General features: G+C 32.9%; 1 protein-coding gene across 1 annotated transcript; it reads right to left on the reverse strand.

Moving 5' to 3' along the window:
• Positions 1–2,939: 2,939 nt before the first annotated feature.
• Positions 2,940–26,050, reverse strand: LOC108460354 (DNA-directed RNA polymerase III subunit 2). The gene is made up of 38 exons (XM_017759814.2): positions 25,835–26,050; positions 25,628–25,724; positions 25,410–25,531; positions 24,817–24,909; positions 24,567–24,639; positions 24,396–24,486; positions 24,254–24,306; positions 23,431–23,495; positions 22,672–22,777; positions 22,467–22,577; positions 21,265–21,324; positions 20,230–20,268; positions 20,008–20,058; positions 19,833–19,931; positions 18,369–18,428; positions 18,178–18,270; positions 16,910–17,014; positions 16,704–16,814; positions 16,463–16,579; positions 15,142–15,258; positions 14,241–14,321; positions 12,319–12,423; positions 12,161–12,241; positions 11,940–12,071; positions 11,803–11,847; positions 11,185–11,262; positions 10,974–11,113; positions 10,772–10,862; positions 9,540–9,664; positions 9,319–9,454; positions 9,080–9,210; positions 8,079–8,204; positions 7,932–7,987; positions 6,801–6,871; positions 5,608–5,692; positions 5,402–5,505; positions 4,741–4,869; positions 2,940–3,325 (listed from the first exon to the last, which is right to left on the reverse strand). Exons 1-38 carry the CDS (start codon positions 25,876–25,878, stop codon positions 3,272–3,274), a joined length of 3,477 nt encoding a protein of 1,158 aa, XP_017615303.1. The 5' UTR covers positions 25,879–26,050; the 3' UTR covers positions 2,940–3,271.
• Between the last annotated feature and the right edge of the window lie 1,348 nt (positions 26,051–27,398).

Raw genomic sequence — 27,398 nt, forward strand, 5'->3', positions numbered from 1 at the left:
CACAATACATTGGACGGATCTTCTTATATCGTCTCACTATTACTTGTCTATCATATCACTATCAAAGTGTAGCATAAAGCTAACTCTCTCCAACACACCAAACATGTCCAATGAATGAAGTCATTGCTCAACATTCCCTTATCTCTCCAACATGTCTCGAGCCTCAATGTCCATCTACCAAATATATGTGTAAATACTCAAATCCTATGGCATGCCAACTCTATCCAATGGTTTCAAGATATCACAAGGCCCACGTATCCACTTTTAAACAAGTTTATTTATTGTTGTATGCACCTTTTTCACTATTCATGTTCACCATATACACATCACTATCACACTTACATAACATGTTTGCCATATACACTAATGATGCACTACATGTGCCAATACAATGCTCAATGAGCTACAATCCCTTTAGTTCAAATAGATGTGCATAAAACCAGTAAATCAAATATCATTTATTGACATAATCACATATCATTTATTGTATTAACTCATCATGTATCACATCTCACATAATCTACACACTATTTGCAAAATAAGGCAAAAATGAGTAAAAAGGCTTACACTCGAAACTTAGGATAGATGTTTAAGCTACCCTAATCCCTTGATTAACTCAGTGCAATGTGCTTACAAGCAGCAACTCCAGGCCACTTATCATTTCCACTTTCGCATACTTGCCTAAAGCTTAAACTAGCTTTGTTTTGCCATTTGCCTTATTCGAAAAAGGCTCCAATGAATCCAAAACTTTGCAGACACAATAAACACAAAACAACATGGTCATTAACAACCATAAACACATCAGAATCTCAACAAAAACGTAGATCCAAACTACCCTCTCATAAACCGAAGATTTGACTTGATTTATCGAAATCTTGGATTTCTTGATCAATTCTTGTTGCTATTTCTTAAACTTGATTCTAAATATCTTGTTAACCATTTTAGGATAAATCCTAACCACTTAGAGCAAATAAAATATCATATTCAAGTTTTCCGAAAAAGTCATCACATGAACATTTAATAGGAAAAATAATTAAATCTTTAAAATATCGTAATGATTTGTTAAAATAAGATTAGAAACCTTCCTATCAAGATAAGATAAAAAATGTTTAGAAACAGAGGTTGAACTTAGGAATCCGAATTTCACCATCTTAGAGCTCAATTTCGACTTAAATTATCATATCTTTAGAAATCTCATTTTAAAAGATCAAAGCTTGACTTGAAAAAGCAAAATGCATAGAAATAGAATCAAAAAAACAAAATCTCACCTTGCTTAGAGAAGAAAAACAAATTAGAGCTTGAATTTCTTAAAAATCCTTTAGAAAAGAATGAAAATTTTGATAAAAGATTTTGATAGTTTTCTTGAAAATTGAGAGGAAATTAAGTGTTTGGGAGAGAAAAAAATCGAGGAGGTTAGATTTTTTGGCAAATTTCAAATGGGAAGCACGAAGGAGGTTTGGTTTTAAGCTACAGATATTTAAAAAAAAAACTGATTTTTAAAACTTTGGTAAAATTTTAGGCAACTCTCAAGTTCGACCCATTTACAAATTAATCATCTTTTAATTAAATCCCTTTTTCTAAATTGTTTTTAAGAAAAATGATTTACTGCCTCCTAATTCCATTTTTCCGAACCTAATTTTAGGCTACAATTTTGAAATTAATTCCGAAATCCAAACCAAATACCCGATTCACTAACTTAAATCTAGAGGTGTGGGTGGCCCGGCCCGAAGGCCCGCCCAAAATGTGGGAGGGTTTGGGCAAAAATATAAACTCAAAAAATGGACTTGGGCAAAGAAATAAAGCCCGTTTAAAAAACAGGCTAGGCCTCAGGTAAGGCATTTTTTGCCCGGGCCTAGCCCTGCCCGAATTCACTAAATGACAAAAAATATATTTTTTGTGTTATTTTCTTATTATTTTCTCCTATTTTGCTACTATTTTGTTGTTATTGTTTGGATATTATATAAAATTTATTTTATTATTAATTTTTATTATTTTAAAGACATTTACTAATTTTGTTATTATTTTAGAGGCATTTGCTTATTAAGTTGCATCTATTTTAATGTTATTTAAATATACATATTTTTTAAAATTTATTTTCAATTTGTTGAGAAATATTTATTTTGATGTTTTTAATATTTTTAATGGTTTATATATATTTTAAAATTATATAAAAATAATATAAAAATTAATATGGGCAAGCGTGTCAGGCTCAAGTTTTAACATTTTTATTTGCACCGGACTTAGATAAAATTTTAAACTCAATTTTTAAACCAGGCCGGGCTAACCTATCAAATGTGTCTAAATTTTAAGTTGAACCCAACCCGAACCTGACCTAACCCGCCTCATGCACACCTCTACTTTAAATCTATTAAACCAAATTTTGAGATATAACAGACATCTTATCAAGGAGAGACTACACTGTGGCCTGATATGCAACCCATTCGTTTCAACCGAGGATCAATTGGCATACGCACTCACAAAAGGACTGACAAGCACTGTGTTTGAAAATATTATTAGCAAGCTTGGGATGGAAAATATCCATTCACCAACTTGAAGGGTAGTGTGAATAGCTATGACATCTTGCATAATTATATCATAATTCTAATATTAATTAGCACAATATTACAAAATCATTTATGTATAGCCTTTATATAACCTAATCTAAAATGTAAGCTTTTTCCCTATTTTCTTCTCCTTATGGTGCTGCAACAGCAGCGGTTTTCTTTTTAACAATTCAAAATCTTAAATTTCAAACATGTTAATTCTAGAACCAAAAATTTAAAAATAATGAATTCATAAATTTTAAAGTTGCAATTTTGAAATCAAATTTTAGTCCTCATAAGCTAAATAGAGAAATGTATTTTAACCTCTGTTTTTCTTTTTACTTTCTATTGTAGATAAGAATAATCAAATCTGGTCTAGACTAAAGAATAATGAAATTTGAATTAAGAAATTATTAATAATAATTATTAATAATAAAATGATTATATTTGTAAACCACTTTAAGTAAATAATACAAAACCACATTAGCTTGGGAGGAGTTACAGCACAAGCTAAGATTTCAGTAAAAATAAAAAAGAAAATAGTAGTGTCATGCATGGAGAATCCATTTCTAACACTTCCCTATTTTCCTAACACAATTTCTACAGACCTGATGCTGGGCACATTGGTAAGGTGCAGAATTCTTCCTCCCAAAAACATCCCAACCATCTGCTCTATAGCTACCAAATTTTCAGATACACCATTAACACCAAATAATCTGAACATACCATTAATTCGCCTCCGCTAATTTCAAACGCGGAACGATATTCATTGACTGGAGTTCCTGGTAGAATGCCATGAAATGGGAAGAATGTTAACGACAAAAGTCAAAGCAAAGAACTGATGAATGCATAAAAATGTAGTCAAGGAACAAAGCATTCAATGGCCATTGAACCGAATATGAATGAAAAACCAGAAGGTATACAAGAAAAGTAAACTAAAAGCTTTTATATCCAATAAGCATATGCAGTTTTGATAAGCTTTACTAACGAAATTTAGCTAAGTCATGAATATATTACATCACCTAGCATAATGAGAGCAAAAAACGAACTTAAGAAAACCAATTCGTTATCCAAATATCTGAAACTTTATACAATCGCTACTAAAGTTCAAAACTAAGGCACTGAAAATAAAGTCAAATATTTTTTCTTATTATATGTCACATGAAACGGGAAACTGTAAAATAAACAGAGAGAAAATGGAGAGGAGAATTTGGAGACTGCAATCTCAAACTCGATAGAAACAGTGCTCTTTTAAAATGTAGGGCAGAAATCTTAAGTACACACAAGTCATTTAACTTTTCTTTTTCCATCCTTTTTGGCTGAGGACTTGAATCTGAAGCCTTTTGTATTTCGATGTTTTTAGAAAATAGTAAATAACATGGACAATGACAGGTCAGGTGCGTTGTAACTTCTATTATGAACAAGGAAAAGGGAATGGTTGGTAAAGTAAAGAGCTATCTGCCCCTTTAACCGAGACAGAAGGAGGAGATACTATGTTGCTCTAACTCTTTATTTTCTTTTAAATACCCCATTTCCAAGGCATATCTGGATATGGATAAGACCATATGACACCCTCCTAAGGCCCTCCAAATACCATGAAAAAACTTTGAAAGAGTTGAACATACAAAAACCAGCACATACCCGTATGCGACACTTAGATAGTCCGATTGACAGATGAAACCTTTCAACTACAAGTGCTCGGTAGGAGTAGGACTAACAAGTCCCATGCTAAACCGTAAGAATCAACATGCAGTATAGGAATGGTGATTCTCGGAAAACAAATTACATTAGAGGCCTAACTAATACTCCTATGTCCAAATTAAAATGTCAAAGTTAACTTTCTTTACACAATTTTTAAACTTTGACCGAAATTTTATATGAAATATTTTAATTAATTAAAATTTAAAAACATATATCTAAAACCTATTTAATTCAAAGTGTTGAAACTATTTTCTTTTAGATGTTATCAATAATAAATTTCAAATAATGAGTCAAAAAGTATAAAATTTTCAAACAACAAAAGTGAAAAGTTGACTATTTTATTAGAACCAAGTGAGTATTAATTTAAAAATCAAATTTCAATAAGCATCCAATTTTAAGTGAAATTGTATATTTTATTTGATCAGGTCCTACTGCAATACTGTCACAGATAATTCAAACACATCATCTGTATAACATAAATGTTTACCGAATCTACCTGGATTAAAAGCTTGCAAGCGTATGGTAGTTGCATGGTTGAAACATCATCTCCATTTTTACATGAAGAACAAATCCCTGTTTTCAGCTTATGGCTGTAGTATCCTAACAATCCACATTTTCTGCAGACCTGTATCCAAAGAAGGTTATTATCAGATCAAAGCTGATTATGCTCAATATCGCAGAAGTAGAAGTGTAAACCGAAAGCACCCTACTTCACCATTGCTAGAAAATTGTGGATAAATAACAGGTAATGATTCATTCAATGTTAAGAAATACGAAAATAACAGCTATTCGTGAACTGAACTACAATGTTTCATATGAGCAAACTTCAACGAGAATTTACTAAGTTTTTCCGATTGGGAAAAGCACAAAACCTTTGCAACCTGTGGCCGTAAGAGACTAGATGTAATTTAAGAAAGCAAAAGGGCCCTATTTTCAATAGCCATTTCCAGGAGTGATTTGATGCTGGATTACTTCTCAAGTGAGTTACGTGTGGAAAATATTATGATATACACTATATACCACAAGCATTATTTTTGCTGCTATTTCTTTAGCAGTACAATGCAGCATTGTTTTATATTCCACTGCTTGAGAATTCTAAACAAATTGTGAACAGTCTGTGCATGTAAAAATTGATATCTTAAAGCATAATCAAATACCTGGACTTCAAAAGGATCGCTGGATACCATCAGGCGCTCAAAAATCAACATACTGGCACCATAAGCAATTAGACAATCACGTTCCATTTCACCTACTCGTAACCCTGTGAAGAAAACATACGTAAGCGCACACTTATTAGAACAAATAATACTTCTTAAGGTAAAAATTAATGACAGCAAAAATCATCTAACTGTAAGAAAATAACCTCCTTTTCGGGCTCTCCCTTCTGTAGGCTGTCTAGTAAGCATAACTCGAGGCCCATTACCTCTAGCATGCATTTTATCAAGGACCTAATAGGCATATCATATTTAGAAAGGAAAATATGCAAGTATTAGACAACCATCAAGCAAGCTAGATAAACATAAAATGATATATGAATTTAGCTGTGATAACACATTAACCAATCAAAGTAATATAGCAAAATAAAAAAAGCTTCTCGTGAGGTACTATTGAGATCAAGGCACCCACCCCCCACTGGCCTAGAATAGACATAAATACAAGAATAGATAATGAAAGAAGATATCTGATATGAGAGAAAATGAACAGGCTAGTTTTGAAGAACAGAACTAAAGTTGCTGCTTTAAAACAAAAGCGAGGATAGACAGCTATTTGAAATGGTATTCACACATTACCACTTAGCTTGGTATAAATGGTATCCATCTTACTTATTTTTATCCAAAAAGAGGGAGAAGAGAAGGAGAAAGAAATCAGAGAGGAATTTTGGCTGTTCCATGGCTTCAGTTACTCATGGACTTGAGTATCTAGCAATCCATAAAAGATTTTTTCAAGAACTTAAGGAAAAGGTTAAATGTTCCTGTATAAAAAACTTGAATTTGTTTCCTTTTTTTCTCCTTTTTGATTGGAAACTATGAACAATTCAGCACATAAAACTTCATATTTAGATTTAATTCTTCGGCCAAAGAAAGAAATAAAGGGGAGAATAAACGGACCAAAAAATGGAAGTTATGGCAGCTGCTCCATGGACACAGAGTCAAGCTGTAGATGGGGTACATGGTGTCAAATAAAGTGTTATCCTTAGGATATAATCAAGCATTTTGTACATTATTATGTCTAGGATCATTGCAGCACAAAAACTAAGGCAGTTATGCCAACAGCCCTAAGTAACCCTTATCTTACTCCAACCCTTCTTAATATTTTTTTTTTTTTTTTGGAGTTCCTATCTCCAACACATATCCTTCATGGATATAGGGATATGATCCTTCAAGGACTCTTGAAATAAATGGAAACCTTAAAAAGATTAAGGTACGCATCTCGTGTCCCAGAATCCAACGATCAGTTTGTACAGAGTACAAAAGAAAATAACCATAAAATTTTTTTGTTGTGATTCAAGTTTAACTCAATAAAGATGTACATTAGAATAAAGAAATGAAAGCTGACCATATGCTTTAACTTCTGGTAGTAAATTGGTCCCATAAAAATATATGCTTGCAGCGGACAACCAGTGATACCTGAAGAAAATTTGCAGATGTCAGGATTATATCATTTTAAGAACCTAAATCAGAATAATGAATATCTAAAACAGAGAATAAGTTTCCAGCCTCTCGATGAATTATCCAAGGTCACAAATCAATTTGGGAAGATGTGTTAAAAAGCGATAGAGAACAATAAAATTAATGGTAAAAGTTACACTTCATTCCTATGTTCTCCCTATTTTGCAGTAACTGTGACTGACACACATGCTGAACGAATATCAGGACATGGATATAGAGATATGAACCCCCAAGAACCCTCCAAGTACATGGAAAATTTGGAAAAAGTTCAAACATACACATAGGACTTCTGCCTGATACTCACAAACAAGTAACAGAGCTTTATTCCGATTTCCATCTGATTATGATATATTATCCTCTCTACTCCATCCTTTTAAATTCAGAGGCAAAAATCCTCAGGAACTGATCATTTCAGATTCTAGTTGGAAGTGCATTTTAGTTACCAAAAAGTTCAAATGAAGGACCTAAAATATGAATTATATAATGATATCACTGTTCTAGATGCAATCCTGTGTATGACGATTGAAAGGGAATTTCACATTCTTTGATGGTGAAAGGCCCAGTTTTAGAAAACAAAATAGTTGCATTTTCTAGGCCCCCCTCTCTAATCTCCAGTTACTTCAATCCTAAATTCTGTTTTATTCTTCTGTATATATCACCTATAATCAGACAGGCATCAATATTGGTAAGCAATAATAAATTCAGTCATATTGATATTGTACCATAACTTACTGTCAGTTTAATTGTCAGTGATACTGAAACAGATTAATCCACATCATTCAAGATGGGTGTCAACAAAGATAGCTTCTTAACACTTATTCTCTAGCAATGCATCCAATATATTTGTGACCTCTTAAAATAATGAGTTTGAAACTATAGTTCTTTTATTATGTAAGTGTAGACATATTCCAGATGCATCATTTGAAATAGAAAACGTAACTCTATGTATCTTGATAGCTGCAGTAGGCTTCAACTTTCAAGAAAAGGGGAGAGGGGGAAGGATAGTAAGCAGAAAAACCTGAATAAATGAAGTCCTTGCCGTTGTAGCAAAAACCGTGCTTGACAAGAGTCTCACTGAAAAAGATCAAGAGTATATAATAAATTTGCTATGCTAGAAATGAAACGATATAGAGGAAGGGTCAGGGAAAGGAAGGTAGTAAGTAACCTTATAGTTTCAACCTTATCCGCATGACCACTAGGCTCGCCAAAGGCACTACCATAATGGAACCTACCACATGAAACTCCAGCTTTGCCACCAAGAAGCTCTATCATCTTGCCTACAGTCATTCGACTAACAAAAACAAAAAAGAGCAGTAACATGCATCAAGCAATAAGTTGAAAATAGCAATGCTAGCAACATAATACAATAATAAAATGAAATTCCATAACATTCTGAACAAGAAGCTTATGATGTGTTGGCAGCATTTTACTTTATGTTGTTTAAATGTATATCCTCTTTCATTGAGATATGCATAAAAATTATGAGGTCCAGGACAATAGTTGAAGAACCAAAAACCAGACATCAAAACTTGCATCAGAAAACAAATTAAAGTTGCCTAGATCCATAAAATCAACCAACCACCTCAAGCAAACCAAAATTCAACAAGTGCTTCTTTGATGCTCCAATAAAGTCAAGCACTTAATTTCTCCACATTCCACCCCAAAACAGATCTCTTGTTAGATCCATCTCCTTTCCCATTTGTAAGCATTCACTGTAATCATTTTGTAAGACCAAAAACACTTTTCTTCTTAAGACCCAAATAAGCAAAAACAGTCATTTATTTTGGTTGTTTATGCGTCTTTATTGGACATGTACAGTGATGCTATATATTACATGCAAAATCATAAGGTACAGCTCACAAATAACAAGTGATTTATGAAGGTGACCACCTATCCTTTTTTATTTTCCTTTAAGGTAGAGAGGGATAGGGTAATCATGCTTAAATTGACCCACAGTGTTATTTAGTAATTAGTTGTTCATGCATCACAACATGTCTCAATGAGAAAAGAAAGTGAGAGAAATAGTAACAAGTGAATGCCTTCTCAGGTGTTTATCAGTCCAAGAAACTGTCTTTTTTAGCCAATAGGAGCTAGAGATAGGGGTGAATGCCTTAGATTCTAGTCATTCAAATCATAATAGTATGACTAAAACAAAAAAATTATTACCTTGGAAAACCATGAGGATTCATAATTAAATCAGGACAAATGCCACGCTCAGAAAAGGGGAAATCTTCCTGTTGAATGATAATACCACAAACACCTTTCTGGCCATGTCTGCTACTAAATTTGTCACCAAGCTGAAAAAAAATACACATTAAAGGAGCAACAAAAAGAAAACAAGGTCAACCCTGCTTTTCTGAGGAAAAATATTAAAATGATAATGAAGCCAAATCAATATTGCCTACCTCAGGTCTACGAGTATGACGTATTAAAAATTTTACTGACAGATTGCCGTTCCTATCAGTGCTAAGAGAAACTCTATCCACCACACAAGACTCTCCTTCAGGACCTTTGTATGATTGCCTTGCAGGTTTATAGGCACTGCAAATAGAAATTGGTAAAAAACTTTTCATAGCAACACAAGATCAAAAAGAGGCTTAGTGAAAAATTAAAATGAATAACTTACCTATCTGGAAGAGAATCTGAAGATACGCGAGTCCCTCTTGTATGAATAGGGACCTCCTTATTAAGGAGGCTATCATTTGGTCTAATAATCTCCCCAGGAGAAGCAATTCCATCATCATCTAATATCTACATAAAGAACTTCACAATTGTAATTTAACGGAAATCATCCCTCCCCCCTCCCCAAAAAAAATCTAATAAAATTAGAAACAGTGATTGCACATAGAAAGTTACCATGCTAAGTTTCCAAAAATTACTAATAATGAGCTAAATTTCTGATTAGTCATTACTTTGAGAGTTGGGATGCATAAAAGAAAAAAAAAGTTAATTTTTTATATGCAAAGGAATCCACCTGAGGCAAGAAAAAGGGACTTTCCGAAGGATATTACGAGGTAGCAAGTTCATTTTCACCATTAGAAACTCAAACTGATCGAGCATTAATATTGCCTAACCTCTCTTTGAATATGAAAAGTGTTCTTTGCATAAGGAGAGCACATTAAAAACTCAAAAGACAAATGTCCATTATTTACCAGTTGCTAACAGACCAATAAAACTTTACTTGCATTGCATTCTCATTTAAATATAATTGAACTAGTTAAAGATCCTCCATATACATGGAAATTTTCGGAAAAAGTTGAACATACTTGTGTTGAACACATCCATATCCAACGTTTACACCTGAGCTAAAGTAACTTAGAAATAAAGCACGTTATAGTAAACCAGACCATTCAGGCGTCTAATTGTTTTCTGAGTCAAGATGTGAAACAGTCCTAGAACCCTAGTTATGTTCTGTATGACTGCAGAAAATATATAGCTTCCTCTTTTAACTATTAACAGACCCCTTTGGTAAGAAAATAAAAATCCTGAAGGTTCTATTACCCAAGCCATCTCTTTTAATGAAAAAAGATTCAAAGTGTCTAATTTTAAAAGGTCATCTTTTAAAAGGTAATTTGGAAAAGAAATTATTAAAGTTGCCTTCCAAAATTAATTGTCAACTTGTTATCCACCATATTGAAGGAGGAATTTCACTACCAACAGAATTCTAGATTGCTATAGATCGTTATTGGAAGGGGACACAAGTTACAGAAAAAATAGTGAGAAATTACAGAAAAAGAGAAAGATGTAATCTCAACAAACAAATAATTGTTTGAGCAGCATAAGACATGCTTAAAAAACCAGTAATTTGACAATGCGGCAGTTCATTCGTCCAAACAGGAAATGTAGCGAATGCATTACCTGCATTTTCTCTAAACCAGGTCCGGTTCTCTGTGGCCTAAGAATTCTGTCGGTTGCACCATTTTCATATTTTTGAATAACGTTAGAAGACCTGCTCAACAGAGAACACAGAAGATAATATGTAATTGCTAAGCCATGCAGGATTACAAGATCTAATCAGAAAAATAAGAAAAGCCCCCATAAGGATGAAAAAGCCGTATACTTTTTCATGACAATACAACGACCAAAACCACGGTCTAGAGAAGACTTGTTCATGACAATTGCATCCTCTATGTCATAACCACTATAACTGATGACTGCAACAGTTGCATTCTGACCAGCACCAAGCTTATCATATCCGACCTGAAAGCCATGACAGTCAATTTACAGTACAAAATGGTGTGCTCATACGCTACAATATGCAGACTACTGACCAGTTCAATTGTCCTTGTTGTCAATAATGGCCGCTGAGGATACACCAATAGATAAAGTAATGTGTCCATCCGGCACAACTACAGCACAAAAGAGACCACCTCAGCCAGGAATAAAGAAAATTTAGCTAAAAGCATATGGACAGAAGTCTCAAGCTAAACTCAAACATAAAAGATGAAATAGAAAACTTAGAATATCTAGCTGGGAGACGTGTCACCAAAAAAAAAAAAAAAAAAGAAATATCTTATTGAACTGTAAGGAGACAGAAATCAACAAATAAAATGCAAACACATAAGCAGACTTGACATTAACTGCAGCATTAGGAGAGTAACCGTTATTTTTAACAACTCTATGCCTCAAATTCTTGAGGCAAAAACCCATCACAAGTTTAAGATAGATATTTTTCAGAAAACAAAAGTGGAGTTTATATGATACGTGAGCATATAACATGCACAGTGCAATATCAGATTATGGAAAACAGTGAACGCTTGTATTAGACTGACAAAACCTTCATAAATTTCTTCTTGAATTCAAGAACTGAATTTCGTATTTAGTGGAATACAAGGACTCTTTTAGAAAGAAAAATATATATTAACAGAATACTGAATAATACGGCTTGCCTGGTTATATGCAATATTTCCCATTGCTTGCTTCCCCATTGCACACTACGAATACAGAAACATTTAGAGAGGGTAAGAGCAAAGTTACAGTTCAGAACTATGTCAAGTTCAAGATATCAGAAAGTGATGTAAAAAACCTGATAGGTATTTCTTGGTGATTGATTATGATGAGGATAAGGAATCAACCCCGCAATAACACCTAAAATTGTGAAAGGCTCTATCTCAATATGGGTTGTTTCAGGTGTTGCCTCTCCCTCATACAAAGCAATCTAAACAGATAATCATGTTGTTAAAATTAAAGTATCTATAAATTGAAGCAACTAGATGAAAAATCTCTAAAACATTAGGTTAAACAAACCAGAGCATTGTTCTCCTCGTTGACGTCAAGATACTCAATCAATCCATCACTTAAAAAGTCATCAAAAGTACGCACTCCATCCTTAATAAGCACAAAACTTACAATTAAATTTTAAACAAGAGTATTCTCTTTGGATAAACAGGAAACAAAACTCTTACCAACAACTCCTTCATATGGTGTTCTTTGATCCTTGATATTCCCTTGTCAGCTATTACCAATGGTCGACAAACTCGACCCCCATCAGAAGCAATGTAAACACACCGCTGATCAATATTTTTAAATCTCAAGGATCAGTAAAATTTTAAAATAAAAGAAAAAAATACAGTATACAGGAGCGATGAAAACCACTAGTCCCATCTGCACTCTAGTCTAATTTCAACATAATCATAGAAAACGAATACAACCAAATATGGAGACAGCAATGTGATGGTTCAAAAGGGATTAGATTAGAAAATGCACGATGAAAACCACTAGTCACATCTGCACTTAGTCCAATTTCAACATGATCATAGAAAACGAATAGAACCAGATATGGAGACAGCAACACAACTGTTTGAAAGGGATTAGAATAGAACATGCACTCAGTGGGATTCAGCATTAATTCATATGTGTGGATGTATGCATGCATATCAATTAATGATGTGAAGAACCTGGCCTTTGGAAAGGAAATCATCCATAAATTTGTTTTTATGTGGGTCAAGCTTCATGACTTCTTTCCCAAAATAATCTTTTTATCTCATCTTCTCCATTTTGGAAATTGGAGCCAGTTTTGGAGCAATTGTCAATATTTCAGATTAACCATATACCCCATAGTTTCTCCGAATAGAATCTCACCACTTATTTAATGTGATAAAAGAATTTATCTTCTACATTTTGTACTGTATATTTGTTATCTATTAGACTCCACATGACAGGTGAGGATTTAAACATCTATTGAGGTGCCATTTATTTCAAATTCCTGAACTAACCCTCTTAAACATATTTATTTAGAAAATTACAAAATACACAGACATACACATGAATACCAACAAATATCTGAATACAACTGACAAGGCGACCAGAAATTTAATAAAGAAGCTTCTATCAGGGACAATATTAAAGTGAGAAAGAGATCAACCAGACTTGTTTCAGCTAAATATTCAAAATAGTACCTGCAGCTCAAAGGATTCTCTTCAACCCACCCTTACATCAGATTTTGGAAGGATAAGGGAGTTACAGAACTATATCCCATAAAACAAAAATTAATAATTCACTATACAAGATTGAAGTGGTTTAAGGGAGAAAACAGCAGTTAATAAAAGAGCTGAACAAACAAATAGGCAAGATGGAACTCTAGAAAACTTAGGGTTATAGAAAACCTCTAGTTTTTGTATTAATTCAAAGAAAATAATAAGAATAATAATCTGGCTGTAAATATTTTACAGCTTATTTATAGTAAAACTCGAACAATGCTACCTTCTAGTAGATTATTTAAACTAGAACTGTTACTAAGAGTCCTATCCGAATCACACAAAGTCTTAGCCTAATCAAATAACTCATTAAATATTTAATAAAATAATTTTTAATACAAATAGACTCCTATAACAAAAATAAAATAGTAAATAATTAACTAATTTAGATGCTCCTGCATCAAAGACATTCCAAGAAGTATATGATCATGAACACATCTAATTATCAAACCTATTTACATGTTCACATTATGTTCAACATTGGACATGACTCTTTACATTAGTTGTTGGATCAGCAACTAATTACACTTACTGCACCATACATGCTTGTAAAACACACAATATACGAGTATAGCGCACAACTGGATGATTGTTAGATCCAAAACCAACAGAGACGATTGCAAATAAATAATCTATCTTTATACACGAGCAAACATTACAGCTTTGATTCCAAACATGAACTACAATCATAATTCTGGTGTAAAGCAAAGATAAATCTACAAGCTGATCTAGACCTTAGCATGAGTGTAAGGGTTATTAAGACTAGACAGCATGATTATGCAAACTGAAAGAAAAGGTATATAATCACATGCAAATTAGTTACATAGCTTTTAAGTGGAAGAATATTTTACCTGCTTCTCATTTACGAAGACGCTCACAAACTCGCCAACTTTGCCAGCTCTTCGCAGCTTTCTCAGAGCATTAGCAAAATGCTACATAAAGGGGAGACAATATTACTGAACTAGTGGAACAAAGTTAATAAACATATGCATATATTTTACAAAACAAATATGCATGTCTAGGAATTGAAAAACGACAGGGAAGTTCCTAATTTTTTTAATTTCTGAATATAAGATAATTGTTAAAAGACTTAAAAGAAAATATTATTTTTATCAAGAAGCGGGTTGAACAAAATAGAGAAGTTCATCAAATGCTATAGGAAGCCTTCCAACCAGAAAAAGAGCTGCCATATAATGAGGATACGACCAAGTATTTCGTCCTAATGAGTCAGGCAATAAACATGCTATCATACCAAAGCAGAAGAGCCCAGAATTTCAAACAAACAAGCACTAACAACATTAGTTTATCCTTATTAACTTACAAAGTTACTAGTTGGGAAAAACTGTAAGGAAGGACACGAAAAAACAGTAACATGTATGCATTAGTGTACAACAGTGATCTAATGCAAGTAGATACAATTACAAAAGTAGCAAGGATGAACTTGTAATCTCAACACTTTTTGAAGGGTATACCTTTAAATCAAGCACAAAAAGAAACATTACATAGGTAAAAGACAGCAAAGTGATTGAGATTAAAGTTGACTGAGCTGCCTTTGCATATTAATACATAAATTTCTACTGATGAAGTCCTTTTATCACCATCTTATTTTTCATTTTTCTTTTTCCAAGCATCAAAAGGCAAAACAATCTGTCCAACAGTCTAGACCAGTTTTTAATTATATTTCAGTTTAATTGAGTGACTTCCAAATTTGGATATCAATTGTTTTAGGCTTCAAAGGAACACTAGAAGCACCTGTGGCCTTCTATGTTTGCCAAGAATGAGCCCATTCAACATAACCAGGAATGAATTTGGCGTATGAAGCTCTTCTCCAGATAGTAGCTCCAAGTCCTCAACACCCAAGCAATAACACTGTAATTGAAAAAGAATACAATGAATTTGAGATGAAAACATAGGCAAAATAATGATAGCACTAGGCATATTGATAAGGACTAAGTAGTATCAAAAAATAGATGAGGACTAAAAATTGGTTGCATCCTTTCAGTTTGAGACGCAAAATAACTCTTTTCTTTGAGTTTGTCCTAAATTTAGTTACAAACAAGTTGCAGTAAAATATCTAACCAAATATAATGTCTTATGTAATTGAATTAATTAATTAAATTTTAATATCTTTCAAAATTATAATCATATAATAAAATCAAATGAACAAAACAATTTTAGATTGTAAAATAAAATGTCAACAAGAATACTGAATTTTTCTGATCAAAGAATAAAAATAAGAGATTTAAATGCAATATGATAGCCATGGATTAACCTTGTAGGAACAATCATGATGTTTATTTTCTAATTCAAGCTATTGATTGAATATTACACTAACAAACCACATGTGTGAAAAGACTTATTACTAATTTTAGTTTTACTCAATTTAGATCCCCACTACTTCATTCTTTTGAAGTGAACTTCTCTTCCTTTAAATATCCAGGTGCTTCTTTCTAATTTCTTTCCTCTTTTAGCTTTCTTCTTGAACCATTCTAGTTCTTTTCTGATCAAATCTCCCCTTTTATATATGTAATATTTAAATTCATAAGTGGGGTTTTAAAAAGTCAAAAATACACACCAAATTGCTTTTGGTTCTTTTCTCATAGTAAATACTACACAAGCAAGTTCTCTACTTCATAGTATTTTTTTTCTCATATTATTTCAAGAAATACATATTGATCCTCAGAAAGAAATTTGTTTTTCCTTATATCAAATTTCTTTAAGCTATGCAGATATTTTCTATTTTGACTAGAAATCACTTAATGTGATGAAACTATAAATAAATTAACCACCCTGAAAATAGATAAGTTCACATTAAGGAACATAAAGGCTCCATGTGGTTAGAGTTGATGAAGTACTAAAAAACTGAATCAAACCAAAAACACCTGTAATACTTGATAGTATAGTATCTTGTTCCCCAATGGATTTCCATTAGCAAACCGAACTTTTATATTTTAGAACCAAAGACTGTTTGATATCAACGGGAAGTATTTCCTCGCTATTTACTTTAGACTTATGCTATAACTATGACAATGACTTCACAAACAAAAGCAATTTCAAATGAATAAGTGCATACCAAAGAAACCAATGGACCCTCATCATCGTCAGTAGTAACATGAGTCATTAGAGCCAAGTTTTTAACCAGACCACAAGCTTCACCTTCTGGAGTATCACAAGGGCAAAGCATTCCCCACTAGAGAAAATTAAAAAGAAAAGAATAAAAGAAAAAAAATAAGCAGACTGAAAAAAATTATGTAACTATTAGTGAATAATCCATGTTGATGTATTTTGAATGAATCCAGAGACATCACACTCACCTGACTAGGTTGTAAGGCCCTCGGTCCACTTACTTTCCGAGATTTCTCAAACTGCGGTGAGACTTTTGTCATAAAGCCCAGAGTTCCAATAAAGGACAACCTTGCCAAGACCTATCAGTGAAAGATTTTCCATCAATTGAGATTGTACCAAGAACATACGGGAGAAAAATGGATAAATAAAAACCAATTGAGAGGATGATAGATACCTGTGTCATGCCTTTTCTGTGCATTCTGAACCGCTGGATATCAAAGTTTCCAGTAGAAAGGGTCCTTTCAAGCCCTGCAGTGATGAACTCCATACGACGCAAAAACTACAAATTTAAAGAAAAAAAAGGTTACAATGGATTGAGAAATTAAAATGTAAAACTGGAAAACAGATCTAAAAGAAGAAAGAACAAATCAGTGCGAAACAAAATGAATATGGAGATTAAAGCATATATTTATATGTAGAACCAGCTTTTACAGGTTTTTGTTTTCTTTTCTTTTTAAGCTTTTACATTTTCAATCCAACAAGAACTGTCTCATGGAGCCTAGGAGCTCCTAAATGCTAAATCCTTCGTGGAAGAATGATTCTGTATGCTTCGCGTTAGAGAATATTATGTAAATGTTCTAGCATAATCTTAGGGATTTTTATTTTTTATCTTATTTGATTTCTTTCCTAATGTAACTTGTACAAACTGGTTTACCTTTAAGATGTAAATACAAGAAGTTCTTTTCTGTAAAACTTCATCTGCTCCTATTCTCATAACACTCCTCATAATAGTTAATAATTCATAAATAACAGGAGCAATTTGCATGTATTTACATGTAGAACCAGCTTCAAGATTTTATTTTTTTAGTCAAATAAAAAACCTAGGCAGTTCCTAGGTAGAAGAAGGAATATGTATGTTTCTCTTCATAATAGCGAATAATGTATAAATAAGAGGGGCGATTTGCATGGGTGAGATTCCAGTTCTTCATGTCGTTAATGCGAAACACAAACAGAACTAGGACTGACTACACAGCCAAGCTAGTTGGTGCTTGCATTGATTCCAGTTCGTTATGCTGTAGAAATGAAACCAATTACAACTCAAACTATACAGTCACACTAGTTGGACTTTCAACCAGTTGATACTTGGCTCAGACCATTGTTACTTTTTTAGCACTAGGGCAATAACTCAACTGTTGATCAATGTTTAGCATGTTCAAGTTTTTTAAACAATCTACAGAAGCCTAAGCTGAAGCAAATTATGTGACTCAATGGAGATGCTTTCACCATAAAAAATCTTTCTTCACAACCCCAACTCTCCTTGTTAACACCCTCCCCACATCCTTAACTCCACAGCCACCTACCACCAGTACAAAATAGATTGGCTTTTCCAAATCTGAGATGATAATAGACAGGATTTAAAGCTAAGAAATTCCCAAAACTTTGAAAATCACACTGGGATTGGCAAAAGCGCTTGCCTTGAAAATAGCTATTTTTGCCACTTACCTGAGAAGGGTCTAATGCACTAGATCTGCTGGTCTTTGATAGGACACCATCAATCGACTTCTTAACCTGGGCAAGCGTGGTCTTGAATAGATCCTATTACATTAACAAGTCAATGAATACAGCTGAAAACATTGAGAACTACATAGCAATGTAAATAAGTTTTGAGGAACAAGCAGAATTATGAATAATACCTCAAAAAGAAGAGAGATTAATTGTCCTGATAGCTCAAGACGCTTGTTCCCCACATAATCCTACAAAATAAAGGAAACCATTTAAAGACCTCGCACAAGTAAGCTTGCATATATCAGACTGTAAAATGTCCATCAATTTTCATGCTTCCACAAGCTCTTCAAATGCCTGAATAGCTAGCACCTATGACACAGCACAACACCTCATTTGCCTTGGACAGAAAAACATGGAAAAAGGACTATAACAATAAATTGCAGCAAACTTGTCTGATGGACGACCTCGGTTTATCTTAAAGGCACGTGTCTTTCTCTTTGCTCAGGGGTGACCATGGTTAGAATAGAAAAATGTTATAGAGAACTTTGACCGGAAGGACTAAACACAGTAGCAACTTTGAGAAGCAGCTGCAGTAAAGTGAAGAACGTAATCTTTGGAGTTTTAGATGAGTGGATTGGCATGGGTTTAATTGGATAGAGCTTCTAGTGCTGTTTTTCTAGATGAACTAGCATTTAAGCAATGGAGTTCTTGTTGTTTGCTTCCGAGTACTTTCTTAGTTATATAGCTACATAATAAGGGTAACTATCAGTTCACACTAGTAGTGACTTCACATTTGCCAAAAGCTAAAAAAGAGAAGGGTATTTACCTAAAAATCATTGAGTTTGACTGTAATTACACTCAAGTACATGAGTATGGAAAACTAACAACCCACAGAAATTGTGCTAACATTAGTAACAGAGTTTGGAATTACTAAAATGCCCATTTCTGGAATTAAATTTGTTGTTTAAATGGATACTTTTGCAAGAGATTTAAAGAGGCAATTTCACCACTTTCAAGCAAAAGAATATCAGAATTCAGAGTCAAACAGTACAAATATAAGAAACCGTATGAACAAATTTAATTGAAATCGTAAGGCATAAACAGAAATTAAATTGGGGGATTGCAAGACTGCCGAGCAAATAGTATCAAAAGATAGTTTTGAAGGAATTTCCATCAATGTCAGTCGTAAAGAGAGGACTTAGGTTTGGTTGTACTAGTGGGTAATTTCTTTTGTCTCCAGGTAGTCGTTCATCCTATTGATGCAAACACCAAATTTTTCTTCTCCCTTGCTTGGCCTTTTTCCCCAAAAGTCTGAAGATCTTTAAATTGAAGAGCATTCACTTTTGGGTAGAGGCAAATGTACTACTGTTTTCTTTGAAGAATTTTATCAAACAATTTCCACACAGACCACTAGATTAATCTCAGCATCTTGCATTACCATTAATCAAAGGTATTTTCATCATCATTTTCCATGTCATCATTCTAACGGAAGCCTACAGAATTCTAATGATTGAACTATATTATAATCTAAAAGGTATTTCTTTATGATGGAACATAATTTTTCCAATTAATGACTGAGTGTAATATCTTCAACCTAAGGGTTCCAGGGTAATTTACTGAAAGGAAACATTTTCAACTATATGAATAGCTACCTTGTCATCCAGAGCATCCTTATTTAAGATTGCTTCCATCATCCTTCTCAGCATTACCGCAACATACAAACATTTTGGACGAAAATTATTGCAGCGCACCTAAAAGGAGAAAATTAAATGTAAAACAATTGTTGATGCCAAAATACTGTCATTTGAGAACTAAAACAAAACCTACTGGAACATTGGCAATAAACACATCTCGAAGAATAGAAAAAGCTCTCCCATCCTACAAAGAAACAAAATAATATAGATAAATAGACTCATTAACTTAAATTAGTAAAACAATGCTGGAATCATAGATTTTTTTTTTCATTGCCATTGATGAAAAGCTCTCAATCGCATCTACATGTGCAAAAACAGGTATTTATTCAGAGAAAGACTAAAGACTAAGAAAAACCTGTTCAGACGCCGAACTAGCATATAAAGGCCTTTTCGCCTGCAAAAGGAAGCATTCAGCATGAAAACTTGAACCAATCAGGAGTATTGGCACAAAAATGAAAATGGCATGTATATTAGTACAACAACAATGAATATATAGAAAATGGGAAAACCCACAAACTAAATGATGCAACAACTCTTCAAACAGGCTCCGACTTTAACAAGAAAGCTCTTGGAAAAAACCTTAAACCAGTAGTTTCAGCTAAAACTACTGCTGAACAATGAGCATGAATATAATATAATATAATATAATATAAAGGCCTTTTAGCCTGCAAAAGGAAGCAATCATTAGGAAAACTTGAACCAACCAGAATTATTGGCACAAAAATGACAATATACATCGTACAACAACTATATAGAAAAGGGAAAACCCACAAACTGAATGATGCATCAACTCTTCAAACAGGCTCTGACTTTAACAAGAAAGCTCTCAAAAATAAAAACCCGTAGGTTCAGCTAAAACTACTGCTAAACAATGAACAAGCACAATTATAAATGTTTGAGTTAATTGTAACTCATAAATTAGTTGATTTCCTAATAAAGAGAAGAAGGGTAAAAGAATAACACCACAAAAAGAAATGGAAACTCCTCAAAAACTACAGAAACCTTCATGGAGTTAAGAAACTCCTTGTAGTCGGGAATGCAAATGGACCAACCATAATGATTGGCTCAAGCTTGATTGTTACCTTAAAAGTAAATTAACAGCCAGCAAAATAAGGAGCCTTATGAAAGAATAGAGGCCGTAAGAGCAAAAGTTCAATACTTATGCACCACTTCCTTTCATACTTCAAGACTGACATGATCATTAAGCTGATAAGGCCTCACAGAATTTTCACTTTTAAAACATTGCATAAAAGTAACAAAAACTGCAGATTAGAATTAAAGTAAAACTAACTTATAAACATCTAAATAAGGTTCCATGTGGCCACTAAAATCTAGATATAAAAAGCTAAATTCATAAGTTTTATCACAAAAGTAAGCAAGAGAATTGAACCTTCGTATCAAGGTAGGCCAATGCTTGTTCCTTGGTATATATGCCAATACCCGCACATTCCTAGAAAAGAACAAATAAATAAATTAAAAAAGCATCACTATCCAAAGACAAGAATAACTCCAGAATAGTCCAGAACACGTTGCATAAAACACTCTTTAACAACACCATGATGGCACAGATCATGTTACAAGACTGAAATACCAGATGCAGATCATTTTTATGACGCCAATGCTTAATGACTAAATAATAAGATGGCTCACAAAAAGAAAATTGTGAAATTAGTTAATGAGGATTTTGTATGCACTAACTCGCAGCTAAACAGTAGACACATTACCAAGTTAGGTAACATCTGATCTAGATAGGAGTTGAACAGGGTTTAATGGAATGCCAAAACTATTAGACACATATCAGACATGCAATGACAGGGTAAGAAGGGATAGATATGTACAAAGTACAGGTTTTAGAATGGAGGTGCTTGTGCAAGATTATAAGAACACAAAAATAGAGAGGAAACATTATGGAACACAGAAGAGATATGACGGAAAACTGAATTTCATTTCAGAAATCTAAATTCAGTATAATTACAAACTACATAGCTTTTTATAGTAGAGGGTGGAGTTGAGACCTATGTTGCTCCGACCATTCATTTTTGTTGAAGTACCTGTGTTTGACACATATCCAACCATGGGTTTGTCCAATGACCCCCTAAATACATGGAAATCTTAAAAAATATGAACTGCACCCATGTCAGATACATATCCGTATCCGACACTAACACCCAAGTCCCAAGTAACAACGCATGAAAACTTCTCAATTTTCTTGAGAAACATTGAGACGGATAAAGAATCTCACAATGATCTGAATAAGATCTCTATAGGAGTTCAGAAATCGAATCCTAGTTTCAAGACTCTTACCTAAGTCATTTTCTATCTCTAGCTTCATTATTGTAATCCAATCATAAAATTTGCTCTTATATATTGATGCATTCCAGCAAATTGATAAACCATTCAAGTGCTCTTCCCTCAACTCATCAATCAAACTATTACTATCCCTTTAATAAGAAATATATACATTTTTAAAGTCCTTATATTCCTTTCATAAGTATTCAAGCTATTTGCAAACGACTTTTCAGGAAGCTATTTACCAATCTTTTAAATAATACAAATTATGAACAACTACACACCCTTAACCATATAGCTTACCTCTATAGAAGGTAAAAGGAGGGCACTGAAACGAGGATCTCTCCCAAGCATCTGCACCACCTCTTGATCACTCTCCATCCCCATTGCTTTCATGACCACCATAATAGGGATCTGTGAGAAAACAATACTCAGCAAAAACTGAAGTCTAGTAATGCAACACTAATAACGCTTCAGGGAAAGAAGAGAAAGTAAGATGCAACAAGACCTTTTTCACAAATTGGTTGAGTAACAAATATATCTTCTCTTTCTCCATCTGAATAACTGTTTTGCTTTTTGTTGCCTCCGAACTGCTTGTCACAGATGCATTTATACTGGGGGCAGAGAAAAAAAAGAATCAAGTAGAACTGACATAAATTAGAACAAATACAAACAATGAGAAAATTGATAGGAAAGGAAATTACTATAACAAAGCGATAGCTATACTAATACAGCTAAAGATAGATGTATCAACCGAGTAGAATGACAATAAAAAGATTAGTCCCAGGTTGAAACAATAAGTCCATAACAAGACCTTGCTCATCCTATATGCCAAACTGAATGCATAAATACTTTATGCAGAATAAAGCAATATAAAATTTTACGTACTAAAATTGCAGTGCATCAATAGAAGTCACTGTTTCCTTCCCAATCCTTCTATGAGCTTCAAAACATATTTCCATCAGGCAGCGATGCTAAATGACCATAAGCTAGACCATTTTAATTGATTATTTGCTAATAAAATCTCTGATTTTTTTGTAAGTTCATTAGCAAGTAATAAAATATATGACAGATTACATAAAGTCTTCAAGAACCAACTAGACAAACAAGAAGACTTTAACCCCCTACTTTACACTCTTCTACAACCCACGATAACTATTACAACCAGAGTTATATATGGAACCAAGGAAATTCTAGTACTGCACACGATAAGAAAGTGGAGGAGTCAATCATTAGCAAGTCATAAATAATTGAAAGAACAACTCACTTTCCCTTCTTATCTGCATCAATAATTATCCTGTTCTTGGAGAGTTGTTCCTGTATTAAAATCACCTGAAAGACATTGGCAGAATCATGACATTACAATGATAAGATACTATCAGGAAACAGAACAATAAATATTTGAAAAACAAGAGACTAACAAGAGAAGAGAAAAATAAAATTCAATTCCAACGAGAAGAGTTCGAAAAGAAAAAGTATCAACAAATACGGCTGTCAATATGTCTATATCAGGTAAATCAAACTCAGAATGCGCATAAAAAAGAGCCTGGGTGAAAAACAAGTACTTAAAGTGAAAAGACAAAGACAATCATAACTCCAAGAACCATGATATGAATTATTCTTAAAGCAACAAAATTTTACATGTACTATTCTTATTCGATTTTGAAGTTATCTTCCAATCATTGAAATGAAAAGGTAAAGAAGAAATTACTTAGGATGAAAAATACCAAATGGATTTTGTAACTACATTTATATCATCACTGCATCCAAACAAAATCCTATCAGACAATCCAGAGAGAAAATATCAAGACCATTTGCTGATGGGTCCATTAGAAATACTACATCAAAAGAGGTAGAACTGGAAAAATTAGCATAATACTAATGTCGTATATTTTTATCCATTCAATGTACGATTCACCAGCTACTTTACTACAATTTTCTGGCCCATCATGAATATTAATTGAATATTATGAATGGCAATGCTGTCAAACTAAAAGCATGTTATAGCGAACAAGCATATTTGTGGGCGTGTGAAGCAAGTGAAGAACAAAGCAAACAGATATGTATGCAACAAAGATGGTCTGAATTACCTTCTCCGTTCCTTTAATGACAAAATACCCTCCAGGATCAAGAGGACACTCACCTAATATCAAACAATAAAAAAATATATATTATAACAAGAAGAAAGTGAGAAAAGCAATTACAATTATTTTGAATTTACTGAACACAGACCAAGCCTCGCAAGTTCAGCTTCATCTTTTCCATGTAACACACAGCAGCAACTCCTTAACATGATGGGCATTCTTCCAATAACAAGATCATTCTGCAGCGAACGGATGTTGTATTACATAAAAGCACCTATCATTCTGCATCATACACACATCATTGAAGCATCTGATGTACCTTTTCTAGTCTAGTTTTCTGCCCATGACTCCCTTGAATGTACTCTATATTAACCAATATCGGTGCAGCATACCTTAAAAATTAACAGCATATTAATAGGACAAAACAGAACAATATGTACCACTCACTATTCCTTTTAAAGCTTCAGTTGTTATAACACCACAAAAATAACAAACTCCAACAATGTCTATATGAAATAGTTGAACCTAGAAAATTACTAATGTATTTAGGAAAAATCATTTGTACATACGTCATTTCCGACAACCGGCACGCATGGGGATTAATTTTTTCAGTAATCCCATCAACAGTCATGGAAGGCTCACCAATTCTAACATCTTTAAACCTGCACAGCAACACAAATCACAAATGAACATGATCAGAAAAATAAAATAAAAATTATACCATAGGAAACTTAATTCCCCGGACAGGTAAGTCATAACCTGAACATCAAGGAACAAAATACAAGGCAACCAAACTAATTCATGACAGTAAAACAGCTAAGGCTCCGTGTGGTTGTTATTATCACTAACCCACCACCTGCTTTTTGCTCCCTCAAATGTTACTAAAAAGAAAATTCCTCAAATTTTATTAGAAACGAGCAAATAGTTAAGCCAAAACACATCTGAAATTAACAAATACAAAAAATTAAATAAGTAGTATGTAATCATTCCAAAAGAACGTTTTTTTATTTATTTTTAATTGTTCAAAAAGATTACATTCTGCTTCTTCTAAAAAAATTCTTTTTTAAAAATAAAAACATTTAAATGGAGCCTATATCGGCAAGATGGCAAAATATATTTTATAGCAATCATCACCAAAACATAAACAAAAATGCTTTCAAACCTGAGGTAAATACTAGGGTCAACATCGGATACAACCCGGTCATTGGCACGAACAATCTTCTTTATTCCGGTATTAACGAAATAATTAAATGAATCCAAGTGCTGCTTCACTAATCCTCTAACCTATAATAAGAAACAAAAATGCCCAAGACCCATAATTCAGTTCAAGAATGAAAACATCTTCACATAAAAATAAATACCAAATTAACAAAAAATCACCTTTAAAAACTCAGGGAGAAGTTGAAACTTGTCAACAGCAGATTTTATTGGAGCAGCAAGCTTTTGCTTGTCCACTGGTATCTCGGAAACATTTAAGCTAGTGGGTTTTCCCAAGAAAAAAAAATTAAACACAGAAATCAAACAAAATCAAATAATATATCGTAAAATGATACAAAAATGAAAGAGAAAACCAATACAAAAGCTTACTTCTTGGAGTTGTTATTGAGTATATCTTCTTGCTTAAGACCCATTTTTCATATAGATGAAAATATCGTGCGTTTTCTGGAATTTGATTGATTTTTGCTTAATACAGAAAACAAACCGCCACTGCAGGTGGTTTTGGTTTCTTTTCATTAAAAGACTAAAACCCTTTTAAAAACTTATATAGCATCGGGTTTCAGGTTGTTCTATGGATTTATATTTATTAGCCTTTTTTTTTTACCCTCAATCTTTAATCTAATATAACATACAAAAGCATTTCATGTGTACTTCTAGTTACATTTACCTGTTTTGTTTTTTAAATTTACTAAATAATTATTTGTTAATTAAATAATAATTAGTCTAAATTATAATGAAATTTCATTAATTAATGTAATAATATAAGAAAAAAACTTATTTATTAGATATCTATTATAATAGTTAGTATAAATTTAAATTTAAAATTTAAAAGATAAGGAAGCGAAATTTTAAATAAATAAAACTTAAAATGTTAAAGTAAATTTTGAAAGGGTTAGATAAATTTTGAATTTTTACTTAAATTTTTATGTAAAAAATAAAATATATAATTATCATAAACTAGCATTAACATTATTATAAATATAAATATCATTTAATTGTCATTAAGATGAAAAGTATATTCATAAAAAATAAAATAATATGTTTGATAATGAAACCTTAAAAACTTTATTTTCCAAGTCGTTTGTTTTATCTTTTTTGTTTTGCTTAATGATAGTGCCAACTTCTGAGTGGGTTATTTTTTGCCTTTTACAAACCCTCTATTTCTTTTTTTTCTCATACATTTGGTGTCTTCTTGCAATCTGGATGAGTTATATCAATGTATTAAAAATTAATTTCAGAAAATATTCAAAACTTTATTTGATTCGTGGTAGGAAATCTTTTTAGAGTTTAATTGAAAACCAAAATTCGTTTTGTTGACTTGAGTTGTTTTATATTTTGCGTTAAAAATTATCAATTACTGACGAATTTAGCAAAAACCAATACAAGCTCAGAAACAGACTACAAACCCAGAAGATCAAAAGCATTTTTATATTATTGCAAAACAAATCAAGCTCTTACACGTTGTCCAGTCCTAAGTTAGAGATTTACCTGAACACACAAAGATTAAACCAAAATATGAGCTATAAAGCCTAGTGTATAATCAACATCAATTGCAATTAACAAAATATAGTATATAAATCAGAGTAACACAAAAAACTTAATAGCGAGTATAAAACCAGAACAAAACAGACCAGAGTATCACAAAGGTTGTCATCATGCTAATATAACAAAACAACACAACCCATCAGACCAGAACAGAACTACGCAAAGGATGTATATTTATGTAGATGCGGTATTTTTTAAAACCAATCAGAATGTAGATTTATCAAAAAACATCCTACTCATCTCCGCTGCACACCAAAATAGAGCTCCCCCGTAACTCCTCTAGCCAAATCACACCAACAGATAACTTTGGACAGTGCCATCAAAATTTTACAGTTTAAACTGTTAGATTAGATACATGTGGTCAAGCCACTAAATTGCAACCAAGCTG

The sequence above is a fragment of the Gossypium arboreum genome, chromosome 4, assembly GCF_025698485.1.
Source record: "Gossypium arboreum isolate Shixiya-1 chromosome 4, ASM2569848v2, whole genome shotgun sequence".
NCBI lineage: Eukaryota > Viridiplantae > Streptophyta > Magnoliopsida > Malvales > Malvaceae > Gossypium > Gossypium arboreum.